At 44.3% G+C, this 13,894-nt stretch overlaps 2 protein-coding genes across 7 annotated transcripts in view; one reads left to right on the top strand and one right to left on the bottom strand.

The window, feature by feature from the left end:
• OSTF1 (osteoclast stimulating factor 1) overlaps positions 1 to 7,865 on the bottom strand; it is a 51,471-nt gene extending 43,606 nt beyond the window's left edge. The window contains exon 1 of the mRNA XM_057724133.1: positions 7,397 to 7,865. Within this exon, the coding sequence (XP_057580116.1) occupies positions 7,397 to 7,430 (34 nt within the window). The 5' untranslated portion in view covers positions 7,431 to 7,865. The remainder of the gene's footprint in view (positions 1 to 7,396) is intronic.
• Positions 7,866 to 8,009: 144 nt separating this feature from the next.
• NMRK1 (nicotinamide riboside kinase 1) overlaps positions 8,010 to 13,894 on the top strand; it is a 36,677-nt gene continuing 30,792 nt past the window's right edge. For 4 of the 6 annotated variants that reach the window (XR_009051512.1, XM_057724127.1, XM_057724131.1 and 1 more), the window contains exons 1-2: positions 8,010 to 8,146; positions 13,428 to 13,481. Coding sequence is in view for 5 of the 6 variants with exons in the window: in XM_057724127.1 (XP_057580110.1) it covers positions 13,453 to 13,481 (29 nt within the window). In the remaining variant the exon portion in view is untranslated. Of the gene's footprint in view, positions 8,147 to 11,650; positions 11,784 to 12,289; positions 12,310 to 13,427; positions 13,482 to 13,894 lie in introns of those variants that run through there. The other 2 variants (XM_057724129.1, XM_057724130.1) reach the window with 2 other exon arrangements.

Here is a 13,894-nt window from a genome sequence, read left to right on the forward strand (position 1 = left end):
TTTTCCCTCTTTTCTGCCTACCAAATTCTTACTCCGCATTCGAGACCCTGCTTAAATTTCTCCTCCTGTGACACTTTCTCAGCTTCCTCAAGCTCCTTGTACTTCCTAGCCCTCTGATCTCCCTTTGATAATATCTCCTATCACGTGCATTGTAATGTTTCTGTGTAAAGCGTGCTCACACATTTTTGGCCGATGAGTAAATTAGTGTAACCTCTTTGGAGAGCATTTTGGAAATGTCTGTGAATATGGCAATGCACATACCCTCTGACACAACAATCCCACTGCCAGGACTTTGTCCTGTGGATGTACTCACACAGGTAAAAAATGAGGTTGTTGTAACACTGTTTGTTATAATAAAAGAGTGGAAACAACTGAAGTGCATTTTAATTTGGGTCTGGTTAAATAAATACAATAGAGTACCATGCAGTTGTTCAAAAGAATCAGCAATCTCTCTCTATACTGGTATCTGAATCTCCTTCCCCAAACTCCTTTAATTTGTTTCATAGAGAATCTTTTTTCCCCAGCTTTACTGAAGTATGAATGACAAGTCAATAGAGAATTTTGACTTAATAGCTCACATCAGCCCACTAAAAGGGTGTGTCTGCCCCTCTCTTTCTCCCTTTCCTCACCCCCATGTATTTTGTTTCCCCTGGCCATTAAGCAAGTGAGGACAAATTTGGTAATGGTTTTCACTGGACATGAGGTATGAGATGAAAGGGATCAGAAAATGTCACCCCAAAATATGCCATTTTGGCATAAGGATTATTTTGAGTTGAAGACAACGGAGAAAAAGTAGACTCAGGAAGAACTCTGAGCCTTCCCCCATCTGCCTAAAAGCAAGGCATAAATTCCCTGTGACGTACAATAGCCAGGACATGGAGGCAACCTAGATGTCCATCGGCAGATGAATGGATAAAGAAGATGAGGCACATATATACAATGGAATATTATTCAGCGACAAAAAGAAACAAAATTGAGTTATTTGTAGTGAGGTGGATGGACCGACAGTCTGTCATACAGAGTGAAGTAAATCAGAAAGAAAAAAACAAATACTGTATGCCAACGCATACGCATAGAATCTAGAAATATGGTACTGATGAACCTAGTGGCAGGGCAGGAATAGAGATGCAAATGTAGAGAACAGACTTGAGGATGGCAGGGGAGGGGCGGAGAGGAGGCTGGTACATAATGAGAGAGTAGCACTGACATATATACTCTACTAAATGTAAAATAGATAGCTAGTGGGAAACTGCTGCAGATCAAAGAGAGATCAGTTCAATGCTCTGTGAAGACCTAAAGGGGTGGGACAGAGAGGGTGGGAGGGTAGCTCAAGAGGGAGGGGATATGGGGGGATATGTAAACATACAGCTGATTTACTTTGTTGTACAGCAGAAACTAACACAATACTGTAAAGCAATTATACACCAATAAAGATGAAAAAATTTTAAAAAAAAAATTCCCTGAAGGTATCCTCCCCCTGTAGGTCCCCCATAAAAGACAGAAGAACCCTTATCACCAGGGATAGAGATGGCACAGAGATGAGTCTGCATAAGCAAACCTTACTAAAATAACTCTTATTTTCCATTAGTTTCCACACATCTCTACTTTCCCACAGTCTACTCCCCCAGTGCCGCTTTCCTTTGTTTAGTCACTTCACCACAATGTGTTGCCCTTTGTTAAAATGGTATATAACTTCCAAGTCTAACCACTTCGTCCGGTTTTCACTTCTTTTACAACGGTATATAAACTTCCAAGTCTAACCACTTCTTTGGGTTTTTACTTCTTTTCTGTATAGCCCTTATACACATAAAATTAAAAACCTCAATTAAATTTGTATGTGTTTTCCTCCTGTTAATCTGTTTTTTTGTTAGTTTAATTCAGTTAATTCATAGTATCTAGATATCAAACCTAAGAGGGTAAAGTTTTTTTCTCCCTTACAGAGGCATGTCAGAAAAGCTCGTCATTTAGTCACACTGAAGTCAGGCTATGGGAATGCTGAAAACACTAGAGGGAGGGGACCCCACCAGAAGTCATGCTGATGGACACTGCCTCCAGCCTTTCCTATTTAATGTGAAGCTACAAGATATGCCCAATCATAGTCTCCCCCACCTTCTTCCAGACAAAGACTTTACTATGTATCAAGACTGTTTATGTACCTGTCACACATACAAAGTTTAGTTGCTGTGCAGTTACAAAGAAATAAAAGATTATTCTACTCTCAAGAAGTGTCAATTTTATTTATTTATTTATTTATTTTTGGCTGAGTTGGGTCTTTGTTGCTGCAAGCGGGCTTTCTCTCTAGTTGTGGTGAGCAGGGGCTTCTCTTGTTGCAGAGCATGGGCCCTCGGCATGTGGGCTTCAGTAGTTGCAGCACATGGGCTCAGCAGTTGTGGCACATGGGCTCTAGGGCGTGCGGGCTTCAGTAGTTGTGGCACGTCAGCATATAGGATCTTCCCGGATCAGGACTCGAACCCGTGTCCCTGCATTGACAGGCGGATTCTTTACCACTGTGCCACCAGGGAAGTCCTGAAGTGTTAAATATTGTTAATCGACTATGCTTTGATATAAAATAAAATTTTTCAAGCGTCAAATAGTCTAATACAGATCCAATTAAAGAGGGGAGCTATACGAAGCCCATACAAACAATACAACTGCATAAGTTAATAAACGTGGCTGCCCAATTAAAGCAGGTCCAACCAATAGTCCTCACAGGTTTCTCTGCCAAAAATGCACAGACTCCAGTTAAAGCTTCTGTTCTATTCCCAGGTCAAACCAACCACTTCCTAGCTTTGAGACTTTACAAAGTTTATTTAACCTCACCAAGTCCTATTTCATTCATAAAACGGGAATATTAGGATCCACCTCACAGGGAAATGAGAACAATTAAATGAGACAGAGCATAGGAACTACTTGGCACAGTGCCTGACACGTAGGGCCAAATAAATGGTAATTGTTACTATTATACTCCTCATTCTGGAATTTTCAAGATGTTTGTCAGACTTTATTCTGCCATCAGGTATTAAAAGAGCATCAAGTTTATGAAGGAAAACTATTCATGTGCACATCTCAAGCCACGCCTGTATCTCACCTTTAACTAATTCATTCATTCAGAGGAAAAAATTATATAAGACTTCAATCATTTGAGATGAAAACCTTCTCCCTCTCAAAGGTGTTACATAAGCAGCATATCTGTGACATCTTTGAAGTTTTATGATGTTTTTACTGTAAATACGAAAGAACCCAAAATGCTGACATGTGCTTCTTCAAAGTCCCATGAATTTATTTTCTCAAGACAAGTGAAATATTTATGCCACTTTACTTCCACCACCAAAATCAATAAGCCATTTAAAAGAATTGGTCAAGGTCAGACATCAGGCTTCCAACACAGGGGAAGGTTATCACACTTGCTCAGAATGAGAGGATTCTAGTCCAAATCTCATTCAACATCTTTTAGCCCATCTTTACATCAAGACTCAGAATAAAGTCTCTTTTTAAAAAGTCTTTGTGAGGGAGTTCCCTGGTGGCCTATTGGTTAGGATTCCGGACTTTCACGGTTGTGGCCCAGGTTCAACTCCTGGTCAGGGAACTGGGATCCCACAAGCCACAAGGTGTGGCCAACAGCAACAACAACAAAAAGTCTTGGTGAGAACATCAGTTGTCTTTTATACCCTGACAAGCCAGGAGGGTTCATTCCAATTGATCTGTGAGACTTTGGAGGGTGGCTGAAAGGAACAAAAGTGCTATATGGCTGGTTCACTAAAAGGTAAGCAGAGTCCCAAAAGAGTGAGCTGAAGACCACAAACTGTGATACATTTTAGCAGACTACCACAGTGGCACATCTAACAATCAGAGGTAAGAGTTTCAATGACAGATCTTGAGTGGTCAAAAGTGACCCTACAGAGAAAAATCAGTAAGCAAGGAAAGGTCAAAATGTGACAGAATTGATTTTTCAAGCAGAGCGCAAAGCAACATGGCACAGATTGTAGCATACGTGCTAACCAACAGTAAGACACTTAAAACTGAAATTGAGATACAGTTCTGAGGATAATTGTTTGTATTTTCTTTTTTAAATGAAATGGACATAGAAAAACAAAAAACAAAAAAACCTAAAACAATAGTTATCACTAGATGATAGGTAGGGATAATTTTTATATTTTTATTTATACGTTTATTGGTTTTCTGTACTGTTGTTTCTAACTTTTCTATAATAGAAATAAACTGTTTCCATTTTTAATTAGAAGATTCTTTTAAGCAAAATAGATAAGGTAAGCCATCTAACTGTAGATATGGGACAATCTAAGATATCTGGAGATACAAAAATCTCCCCCATTAGACTCAGCATCTTCATGGACAAGATCTTATTTTATTGTTCCTTGGAGCCCCAGTGTCTAGCACAGGGCCTAAAATATAAGCTGTGTGTATTACGAAGTGTTTAGCAAATGAATTTTGGATGTGACCACTAACCCAAACCCTGATATAACCTCAGGAAGATAAAAAAAAAGGAAATGAAGTGACAGGGCTCTCCTGCCAACACCTGACTAGGACTCTGAAAGAACATTCCTTTCAAAAATGGTCCCCCTATTGAGTATACGCCAATCACCCCAACAGATACATCAGCTCACAAAATAGCTTAATGTCCATAGCTACTAAAATCTTCCCAGAAGTCCTCTGTCCTCCCTCACCTAGTTCCCGTCCTTTCAGCACTGCCTCTGGAATTGAGCTATGCTGTTTTGCCCAGATCCTGCACTGCAGGAAGCTCTAGGGACCACCATTATAATGCCCCACTTGTGTTTCTTGTACAGATGTCCAGTCCACTGCAACACTTCAAGAGAACCCATGGGAGAAGTTCATTTCAGATCTCAGTACCATTAAAATAACTCCTCTCAGAGAAAGTAACACATTTTAATTTTATGAATACTGGGAATCTTGTAATTGATCTTTTCTCTCTCTGCTTGAAGCAGAGAGTCAAATCTACAGGCCTCCTTTAGAAACTCTACAGGACCTTACAACATGCACGTCTGCAAGCTAACTTTCCCTCCAGTTTCCTCTTATTATTCTTCCCTCCGTCTACATGACCCCACTTCCTTCATCTTTTTTTTCAGCTCTCATTTGGGATGAGGCAGGGCATAAACAAACCAAGGAGCTAAGAATTAAATACACTCCACCCCCCAATTCTAAGCTTGCTTTAGACATTTTTACCCAGGTAGCTTGCCTGCATGACAAGAAAGTAAACGTCAGCACCACTCTCCGTGCTGCTATAACCAGGGGGTGCATTTGTAACAAGAAAGCCTGACTGAAGGCCAGAGGCACTTTCCTTTCCACTTCCTGCCCACCAGCTTTAAAATACACGTCTACGAGTGTGAATGGTATGCTGTGATGTAAGGCATCATAACATCATGGTTAAGACCTCAGACTCTGGAGCCAAATTACCTGGGTTCTAATTCTAACCACTCCTCCCCACTCAGCGGCGGACCTTGGGCAAGTAACTAAACCTTTCTATGCCTTGCCTTTATTTCCCCATCTGTGCAATGGGAACAATAAAGGTACTGACCTCATAGAGTTAAATGAGGTAATATATGTAAAGTGATTAGATAAGTGCCTGGCACACAGTAAACGTGGACCAGGACTATAATAGGACAGTTCTGTTTTCAATTAAGCCAGGCTACACAAAGTCTCAAGTCAGATTAAAAGTAATATTTCTCACTGTAAATTCGTAAACGAACAGATTAATTTCTAGGGTGACCTTATTTGAGTCTGGATCTCATTTATGAATCCATGTGGAGTGTGAACAGCAGTCATCTTCAACCATTTGTTTTCTTGATTTGCCAAAGAGAAGGAGAAAGCAGCAGGGTCAGACAACAAAAATGGTTCCCGACAGTGTATTTTCAATTGGTAACAGTGTGATCCCTAAACCACACCCGTGCAAACACACACATAAACATACCCTTCAGCTGCAGTGCAGACGTCACTTAGCGCCTAGAGATGAAAACCTCCTGATCGGCTTCTCGGGACCTTCTTTGAAATACTTTGTTCAGCTATCAAAGAACAACTCTGCTCTTGTTGGATACTTGAGGTCCTGATTTACATCTGGGTTTAGAACGCTGTCACCTCCTACAAACGCACTTAAAATGCAAATTCCTCATCAGACTCCATATCTAAAGAAGCACAGAGCCCAATTCTAGCCATGCCCCCCTTCTGCTCACAGCAGAGCCAAAGTTCCAACAAAGTCAAAGTAACAGCCAGCCCACCAAAATTTGTCTACGCCGTATATATGAGTATGTACATAATTTTCAAATAAAATTACCACTGTATGATGGTAAAGAAAGAAAACTGGATAATCATGAAAGCTGAAGTGCTTGACTAAAGTTTAGAAAAATCAAGAAAATAATTAATCACTGAAGCTCCTTCCTAATCAAGGTTACTTCCAAATTTGCTGTAAATGGATAAAATTCAGCCTGTGCTATACTGAAGTTACATGAGATTGGAAGAAAAAGCTGAGAGTATATCGGAGCCATTTCTCTTCCATTTCCTATGTTTTCTGTAATTACCTACCCAATGAAAGCACGAAAGAATTTATTACTGTATTGAACTGAAATACGTCAGTCCCTTTTAAATTCTCCTTCCTTCATGTCCCAGAAAATATTCCAAGGAGCGAATAAAAAAATGAACAAAGAGTATTGGCCAAGAAAGCTGTTTTGAGGAACTTAGCAAGCTCACCCTCTCCAGTTTAACTCGCCAAATTCACTGAGGGAGTGGACGCAAAGGACTTGTATTGCATGATAAAATGACACTTCCGAATAGTAACAGCTGAGATTACTCTGCCGCAGCCTAGATTCATCTAATCAGGAGCTCGAGTACAGTTTTCTAAAAGCTTTTCCCAAGATCTGGAGGTCAATTTGCTGCTCCTCTCAGACGTCCCAAAGGAGACTCGCTCACCCACCCCACCCTACAAGCAGCGCACTTCCCGTTCGCTCTGGCCGGTCAAGAACTCAAACTTGACGGTGACACGCCGAAGAAGAAAAAAAAAAAGAGGAAGTGGCTAAAAAACCATTTCAAGACATTAATTTTTTTCCTAAGGGAGCTCAATGGCCCTGTCTTCCAAGAAAGCTTCAGTGGGACGTAGCCATCACGTCGACTGGAAAGTGGCAGCGAATGACAACGCTGCAAAACCGAAGGCGACTCCTCTTTAAAAATAAAATTTTTTAAATTCCTCGAAAATCTTCTTGCTATCCAAAACGACCTGTCCCCTGCAGCGAACGCGACCACGCCAACTCCCACCCCGGTGGGTCGCATGTCGAACGCGAGGGCCGGGTCCATGCCCGGTCTGCCCTGCCCAGCGGCAGAGGGAGCGCAGGGCACCGCGGCGGCCAGGGGACCGGGCGAGCACCTCCCTTACCTGGTTTGACCGGTTTGGGTGGCGGCTTCGACATCTCTCTTCCTGGAGCGGCGGATTCTCAAGACCACGCACCGAAAGCCACCCGAACGCTCCTCCGGCCGGCACTCCGGGCGCCTCAGAGTTCCTTTTCGTCTGGTTTGCAGCGGTGCGCCTTCGAGGACCTGCGTCCACCCTTGGCAGCCGGACAAGCAGAGGCAAGCACGGCGGCTCCGCGCAGCGCCCCGCCCCGCCCTGCCCTGCCGCCGACGGAGCCGTCCGGAGCGCGCGGCCAGGCGAACGAGGAAGTAGCTGCAGCCTCGCCGAGCGCTAATTGGCTCCCCGACCGCCAGCTTCGCCGCCGCAGCAGCGCGGGCGGCGCGCACGGCGGCGCGGGCGGCGGCAGAACCAGCCTGAGCCGAACGGGGGCGCTGCAGGCTCGCGCCGGGGCCGGTCTGGCCGCGCGCGCTCCGGACGGGAAAAGGCCGGACTGGGCAGGAGCGCGGGCGCACGCGCGCGCGGGACCACGCTCGCCGGCGGCCCGCCCCGCCCCGCCCCACGCCGGCCGCAGCCGGGGGCCGAGTCCGCTCAGGCTGGGACCGAACCCTAGGTCGGCGGCCTCTGCCCTGCACCGCCTCGGACCTGGGAGGGGCGCGGGGGGAGGGGCTGTGAGCCTCTGGGTTCGCGGGCTTCGGGGCTTGCGGCGGGACAGTGACGGGCGCGCTTGGCCGCCGCCTGTGCCGCTTTGCTCGGGAGCCCTGGAACTGGCGCCCGGTGAGTACCTGCCTGCCCCCGCGCGCCCCGCCGCGCAGCCGCCCTGGGGCCCGGTGGTGTTTCCGGAGTGTGCCTGCGGGGGAGCCCGAGGCCGCGGTGCCCTGCAAGCCCTGTGGGGACGTCTGCCGCCGTAAACGGGCTGATGAGTGGCCTGCCGCGGAGGACGTGTGCTCGTGGCGGTGTGGTGCTGTCCCTACCCCCTCGTAGTCCTTAAAACGGGAGTCGGCCTTCGGGAGACCGTACAGGCTGTGGGGAGAAGTCCCTGGGGTCAGCGTCAAGTCTTGATGCCTACCCGTGGAGACAGCCTTACTCCGCTAGCGTTGAGGTTGGCTCCCTGCGGCCCTCCTGCTGCCTGTTATTGGAGAGCCTGAGGGTGGTGTTCACATTTTTTAATGGCCTAAAAGAAATCAAAAGAAACAGATTTTGTGGCACGTGAAAATGATATGAAATTCAAATTTCAGTGTCCATAAAGTTTTATGAGAACACAGCCACGCTCGTTTGCTTATGTGTTGTCTGCGGTCGTTTTCATTTCCCAACAGAAGGGTTGAGCAGCTGCCCGCAAAGCCAAAAACATGTACCATCTATCACTTCGCAGAGCAAGCTTGCCGACCCCAGACCTAGCAGATTGGACTTCCACTGGGAGGCAAGGGCTGGAGCAGACAATAAATGCAGCGTGCGTAAATTCAGAATAGCACAGGCAATATGATAAATCACTTGTATGTTTGGGGAAATTGAAAAAGCTTTACGTGAGAGTCTATGTAAAATGAGGCTTCGAAGTTTCTACTAGGGATTAATGAAAGAGTGATTCCAGCAGAAATGGGCTAGGGTTGTGTATTCAGAAACACCAGCCTTGGTGTTTACCAAAAAGGAACAAAGTTCAAAAAATAGGAGAAAAGTACTACCCTGTCTCATAGAAGATAATCAAAATATTGAATAAAATAAATGAGTGAGAAGTCCTGAAACACTTCACTCCTTTAGAATCCAAAATGTACCATATTTAGTAATGAAATAAGTTAAATATCGTAAACACATACAAGTTATGAAAAAAGGACTCAACAACATATTTTACTTAGGGTTAAAAAAAAGTATAAAAAAATTAAAATTACTCATTTTCGATTTGCTCTTTGCTATCTTCATCCGTTCTCCTCCCCTTAAGCAATTTCACTCTGCCGTTGAGGAAAGCCTTGCACTTATTGGGAGAATAAAGTACAGTTGATCCTTAAACAACAGGAGTTTGGAAGGCATGTGTTTGTTTATACTCAGATTTGTTTCACTAAATTCATGCTGCAGTACTGCACAATCCTCAGTCGACTCCAAGGATACAGAATGGTGGATACAGAGGGCCAACTGTAAAGTTATAGGTGGATTTTTGACTGCGAGGGGGTTGACATCTCAATCCCCTGAGTTGTTCAAGGGTCAACTATACATAAATATCCCACAAGATTGGAGTTGGTATGTATTCCTACTAATCAGATGCCCTGGATTGATGAGGTTGGAAAGTCCAAATGGTTGTCTCTCCGGAGACATCCAGTGACTTACAGTTTGTAGGTGATGGAGATTGTGTTTGATTCATTGAAGTCTACTGCTGCATGTTTTTGGAGCCTGGTACTTCTCAATTGCAAGCTTTTTAAATGTGCTTTACACTACCAAATGTAAAAGATAGGTAGTGGGAAGCTGCTGCATAACACAGGGAGATCAACTAGTTAATTGGTGATGTCTTAGAGGGGTTGGATAGGGAGGGTGGGAAGGAGTCTCGGGAGGGAGGGGATATGGGGATATTTGTATAAATACAGCTAATTCACTTTGGTGTACCTCAAAAACTGGTACAAGAGTGTAAAGCAATTATACTCCAACAGAGAGCTTTAAAAAAAAAATAGTTCTTAAAGGGGACAACAGGCAACTGAAATAATAGAACATGGGGTGGAGATGGACAGTGCCAGGCCTGAACTTGAAGTTCACCTGAAGCTGCCCTGTGCATCCAATACTGGTTTTGAAATGTATGGCTTCTGGGATTGCTAGGCCCATCCCACACCTCAGCCCAGCCATCGATCTTGGTTCTGTTTCCCTCAGTTCCCTAACCTACCACTACAGGGTCACCTGTTCATTGCTGTGCCCAACATTTACCCAAACACTGTCTTGGAAAGGCTAAAACTGCTAACTAACATAGAAGTGAGGGTTCCTATTTTGGTAAAAACTGGGGGAGTTCTCTCCCGAGCCCAAGAGCTTTTATAAGTAGATTCTTGACTCCCTTACTGTTGATTTCTGAATTGTTAGATTTTCCACCCACATAACCCCCTCAAGCCTATTTCCGGTGCTTCAGCTACACTGCCTTGTTATTTACATGCTGTGTAATCAATACAACATCCTCATGTGTACACATAGATGTGGCAAGAAGCACAGAGGACTAGTAGTTCTTGCCATTTAGTGGATATGGAAAATACCCCATACATCAGTAAAAATAGCATCTATTTTACATGAGAGCCTCACAATTAAGCCAGCACATGTGCAACATCCTTTCTTTGATCTTGGTAATAAAGTGCTTTTTCGCAGCTTAGAAAGAGGGTAAGAAGTTAACTCACTTGGTTTAGTTTTGTTTCTAGTTTTGTTTTGTTTTTTTTGGCTGTGCCTCTTGGCTTGCAGGATCTTAGTTCCCTGATCAAGGACTGAACCCAGGCCCCAGCAGTGAAAGTGCCAGGTCCTAACCACTGGACAGCCAGGGAATTCCCTGTAGTTTTTCATTTACTATCTGTGTGATCTTGAACAAGTCACTCCTGTGGACTAGTTTCAACTTCTGCAAAATGAAGGAGTAGATTGTATGATCTCTAAGGCTATATTTCTCCAGGCTTAAGAATTTATGCTCTGATTAATTATCCAAAAATAGGCGGGACTTCCCTGGTGGCACAGTGGTGAAGAATCTGCCCACCAATGCAGAGGACATGGGTTTGAGCCCTGGGCCAGGAAGATCCCACATACCGTGGAGCAACTAAGCCCTCGAGCCACAACTACTGAGCCCATGTGCCTCAACTACTGAGGCCTGTGCACCTAGAGCCTTCGCTCCACAACAAGAGAAGCCACCACAATGAGAAACCTGCACACCACAAAGAAGAGTAGCCCCCATTCTCTGCAACTAGAGAAAGTCTGCATGCAGCAACGAATACCCAACACAGCCAAAAATAATTAATTAATTAATAATAAAAAATTTAAAAAACAAAAACAGGCAGGGTGGGAGCAAGGAATAACAAAGTTTTATGATTTTATTTTTCTTATTTTGCCAAGTGAGGAAATCAGTCTACTACTACCTACTGCCAACATAATTTCATTGAAGAAAGGACATTTAGCACCAAAAAAATGTAAGAAAGCTACCATCGCAGCATAAAGGGCAACCTTTCCCTTCCCAGAAAAGGATAGCTGGCAGCCTTGCCCTGACGTATTAAAAATAATAGTAGGGTAAAATGTAATTCAAAAGCAGAAAAATTACAATGTAAAAAATTTTTTTTGGCAGTACTCATATGTCATTGTTCCCTTGATACACTTTGGAAATTTGGATGGAGATAAATATTCAACAGTGCAACACCTGGTGAAACTCAGATGTCCAACTTGATATTTTATTTCTATCCCAGTCACATTCTTGTCTCAGGTAGGCTAGTAAATGAATGTGGAATGAAACCTGAATTGCACTCAGTTTGGAATACAGATGTTCTTCAGTGTGGGTGCGGTGGAGATTGCTTCTAGGACAACATCCCCCACCCACCCCACCCCCTGACCCAGAAATAATAAAATCTGCAGATGCCCAAGGCCCTCATGTAAAATGACAAAACATTTCCATATAACCTATGCACGTCCTCCCACATTCTTTGAATCATTTCTAGATTACGGTAATCCCTAATGCTATGGAAATACTATGGAAATAGTTGTAAATACAATGCAAATACTATGTAAATAGTTACTGGTGCAGCAAATTCAAGTTAGGCTTTTTGGAACTTTCTGAAATTTTTTCCTCTAAATACTTTCAAACCACTGTTGGTTGAATCTGCAAACGTGGAACCCTCAGACACAGAGGGCCAGCTGTGTTATGGAAAAACTGAAGAAGCCAAGGAACAGCAGCCCTCTCTCTACCAGGCTCTTCTCCCTACTGCCTCCGCACAGGGGACACCTGGACACAGGTCAGGGGTAGGAACTGGGAGGGCGGCTGAGAGCCTCAGCTCAGCCACCATGCACCCCAACTGGCATAGCTTAGCTTCCTGATCACCGAACCAGAGCAGTCAGGAATACTGAGCAGCCTCAGTCAGAGGCAACCTTCTAGAACCACCATGCTAAGGTTCCCTGTAGCTGAACTTCATCTTTTCACTTAAACAGATGACAGTGGTCCTTGAAATATCCATAAGACTGCTTTGGTGAATCTTAGGGGTCCATGCATGAAACTGCCCTCCACCCCAAGACTAGGGGTCAACAAGCAATGGCCTGTGGCTAAAACCTGGCCCTCTGTCTGAACAGTCCATTTTGTAACAGGGGATACTCACTCTGAAATCCAATAAGGGAAATCTTATCGCAATAGAAAAGGAATTCTGTTCTCATTTATAGACATGCATTACGGGAAAAAAAAATTGTACTCAATTTTTATTATGTTTGACTTCCATCATAAAGTTTGTGGAAATGTTTTCTCTCTTGTTATATAAGTACCTACATAATAACCTTGATTTTGCCTCTTGCCCCAAAAAGCCTCAAAGATTTACTAGTGGGCTCATTTCTGAAAATGTGTCTACCCTGACCCTAGGGTGAGGAAATAGCACACTTAAAGGGAATTAACTTCCTCTTGCCTCTGGCCAGCAGTGAGTGTCTCCGCATTTCAGAAGGAGAGAGAGGCCATCTCTGCCTGGGGGTAATGGGTTATCCTTGGATGACTGAGTCATGCAGGTGACAGGCCACCTGCCTGAGGGGAGCACAAAACTCTGTAGTGTGCCCTGTGATTCAGCAACTCTTCCATGCCCCTGAAAACAGACCCTCAAGGATGTATGCTGCATCATGGGGGCCCTGTTAGTTCACTTGACTTGGCTTACAGGCCCTGAGCACAGCCAGCTGTTGGCACTTAGCAGGAGAGTGTGGCAGAGAGAAGCTGGTACAGTGTAAAGCTCTCCCACGGAGTGTGGGTAATCCAAGGAGGGTAACCCAGAGGTCCTGGCATCTATCCCCCTCAGCTGGCCCTGGTAAGTTAGGACTCATTCTTTTTTCTCTTTAGACATCTAAACGATATGCATTCGGTTTTTTTTTTTTTTAATTTTAGGAAGACGTGATTTTCAAAGCTAATTATGAAAACATTTGTCATTGGAATCGGTGGGTGAGTAATTTTGCTACAAACAGCTGATCAAGATACTCAGGATGTCCAAAGGGTGTTTCCTTGTGGATGTGGTGGTGGAAGAAGAAGCAGTGAGAAGGCTATTCCTGAGTCCCAGAAAAGAGAGCAGGCCACTGTTGAATTTAAAACAGTGGAGCATGGGCTACGTAAATGCCAACAGGAGATGGGAGAGTTTCCTATAAACAGAAACAGGAACAAAGTTTACCTGCTTTACTGTTTGTTTTCTGAAGCTGACACCAGAGGCAGGGTCTGATCAGATGCTACTTTGGTTCAGGGTGATGTATCATTCTCCATGCGGCTGCTCCTCCAATGCGACATAGGAAAAAATCTATTGGGTCTTTCCATTATGCCCAGCTTTGGACATGTAGAGTAAGGAACCACCTCACCTCTGCTTC

This window comes from Hippopotamus amphibius, chromosome 2, assembly GCF_030028045.1.
Source record: "Hippopotamus amphibius kiboko isolate mHipAmp2 chromosome 2, mHipAmp2.hap2, whole genome shotgun sequence".
NCBI classification, from domain to species: Eukaryota; Metazoa; Chordata; class Mammalia; order Artiodactyla; family Hippopotamidae; genus Hippopotamus; species Hippopotamus amphibius.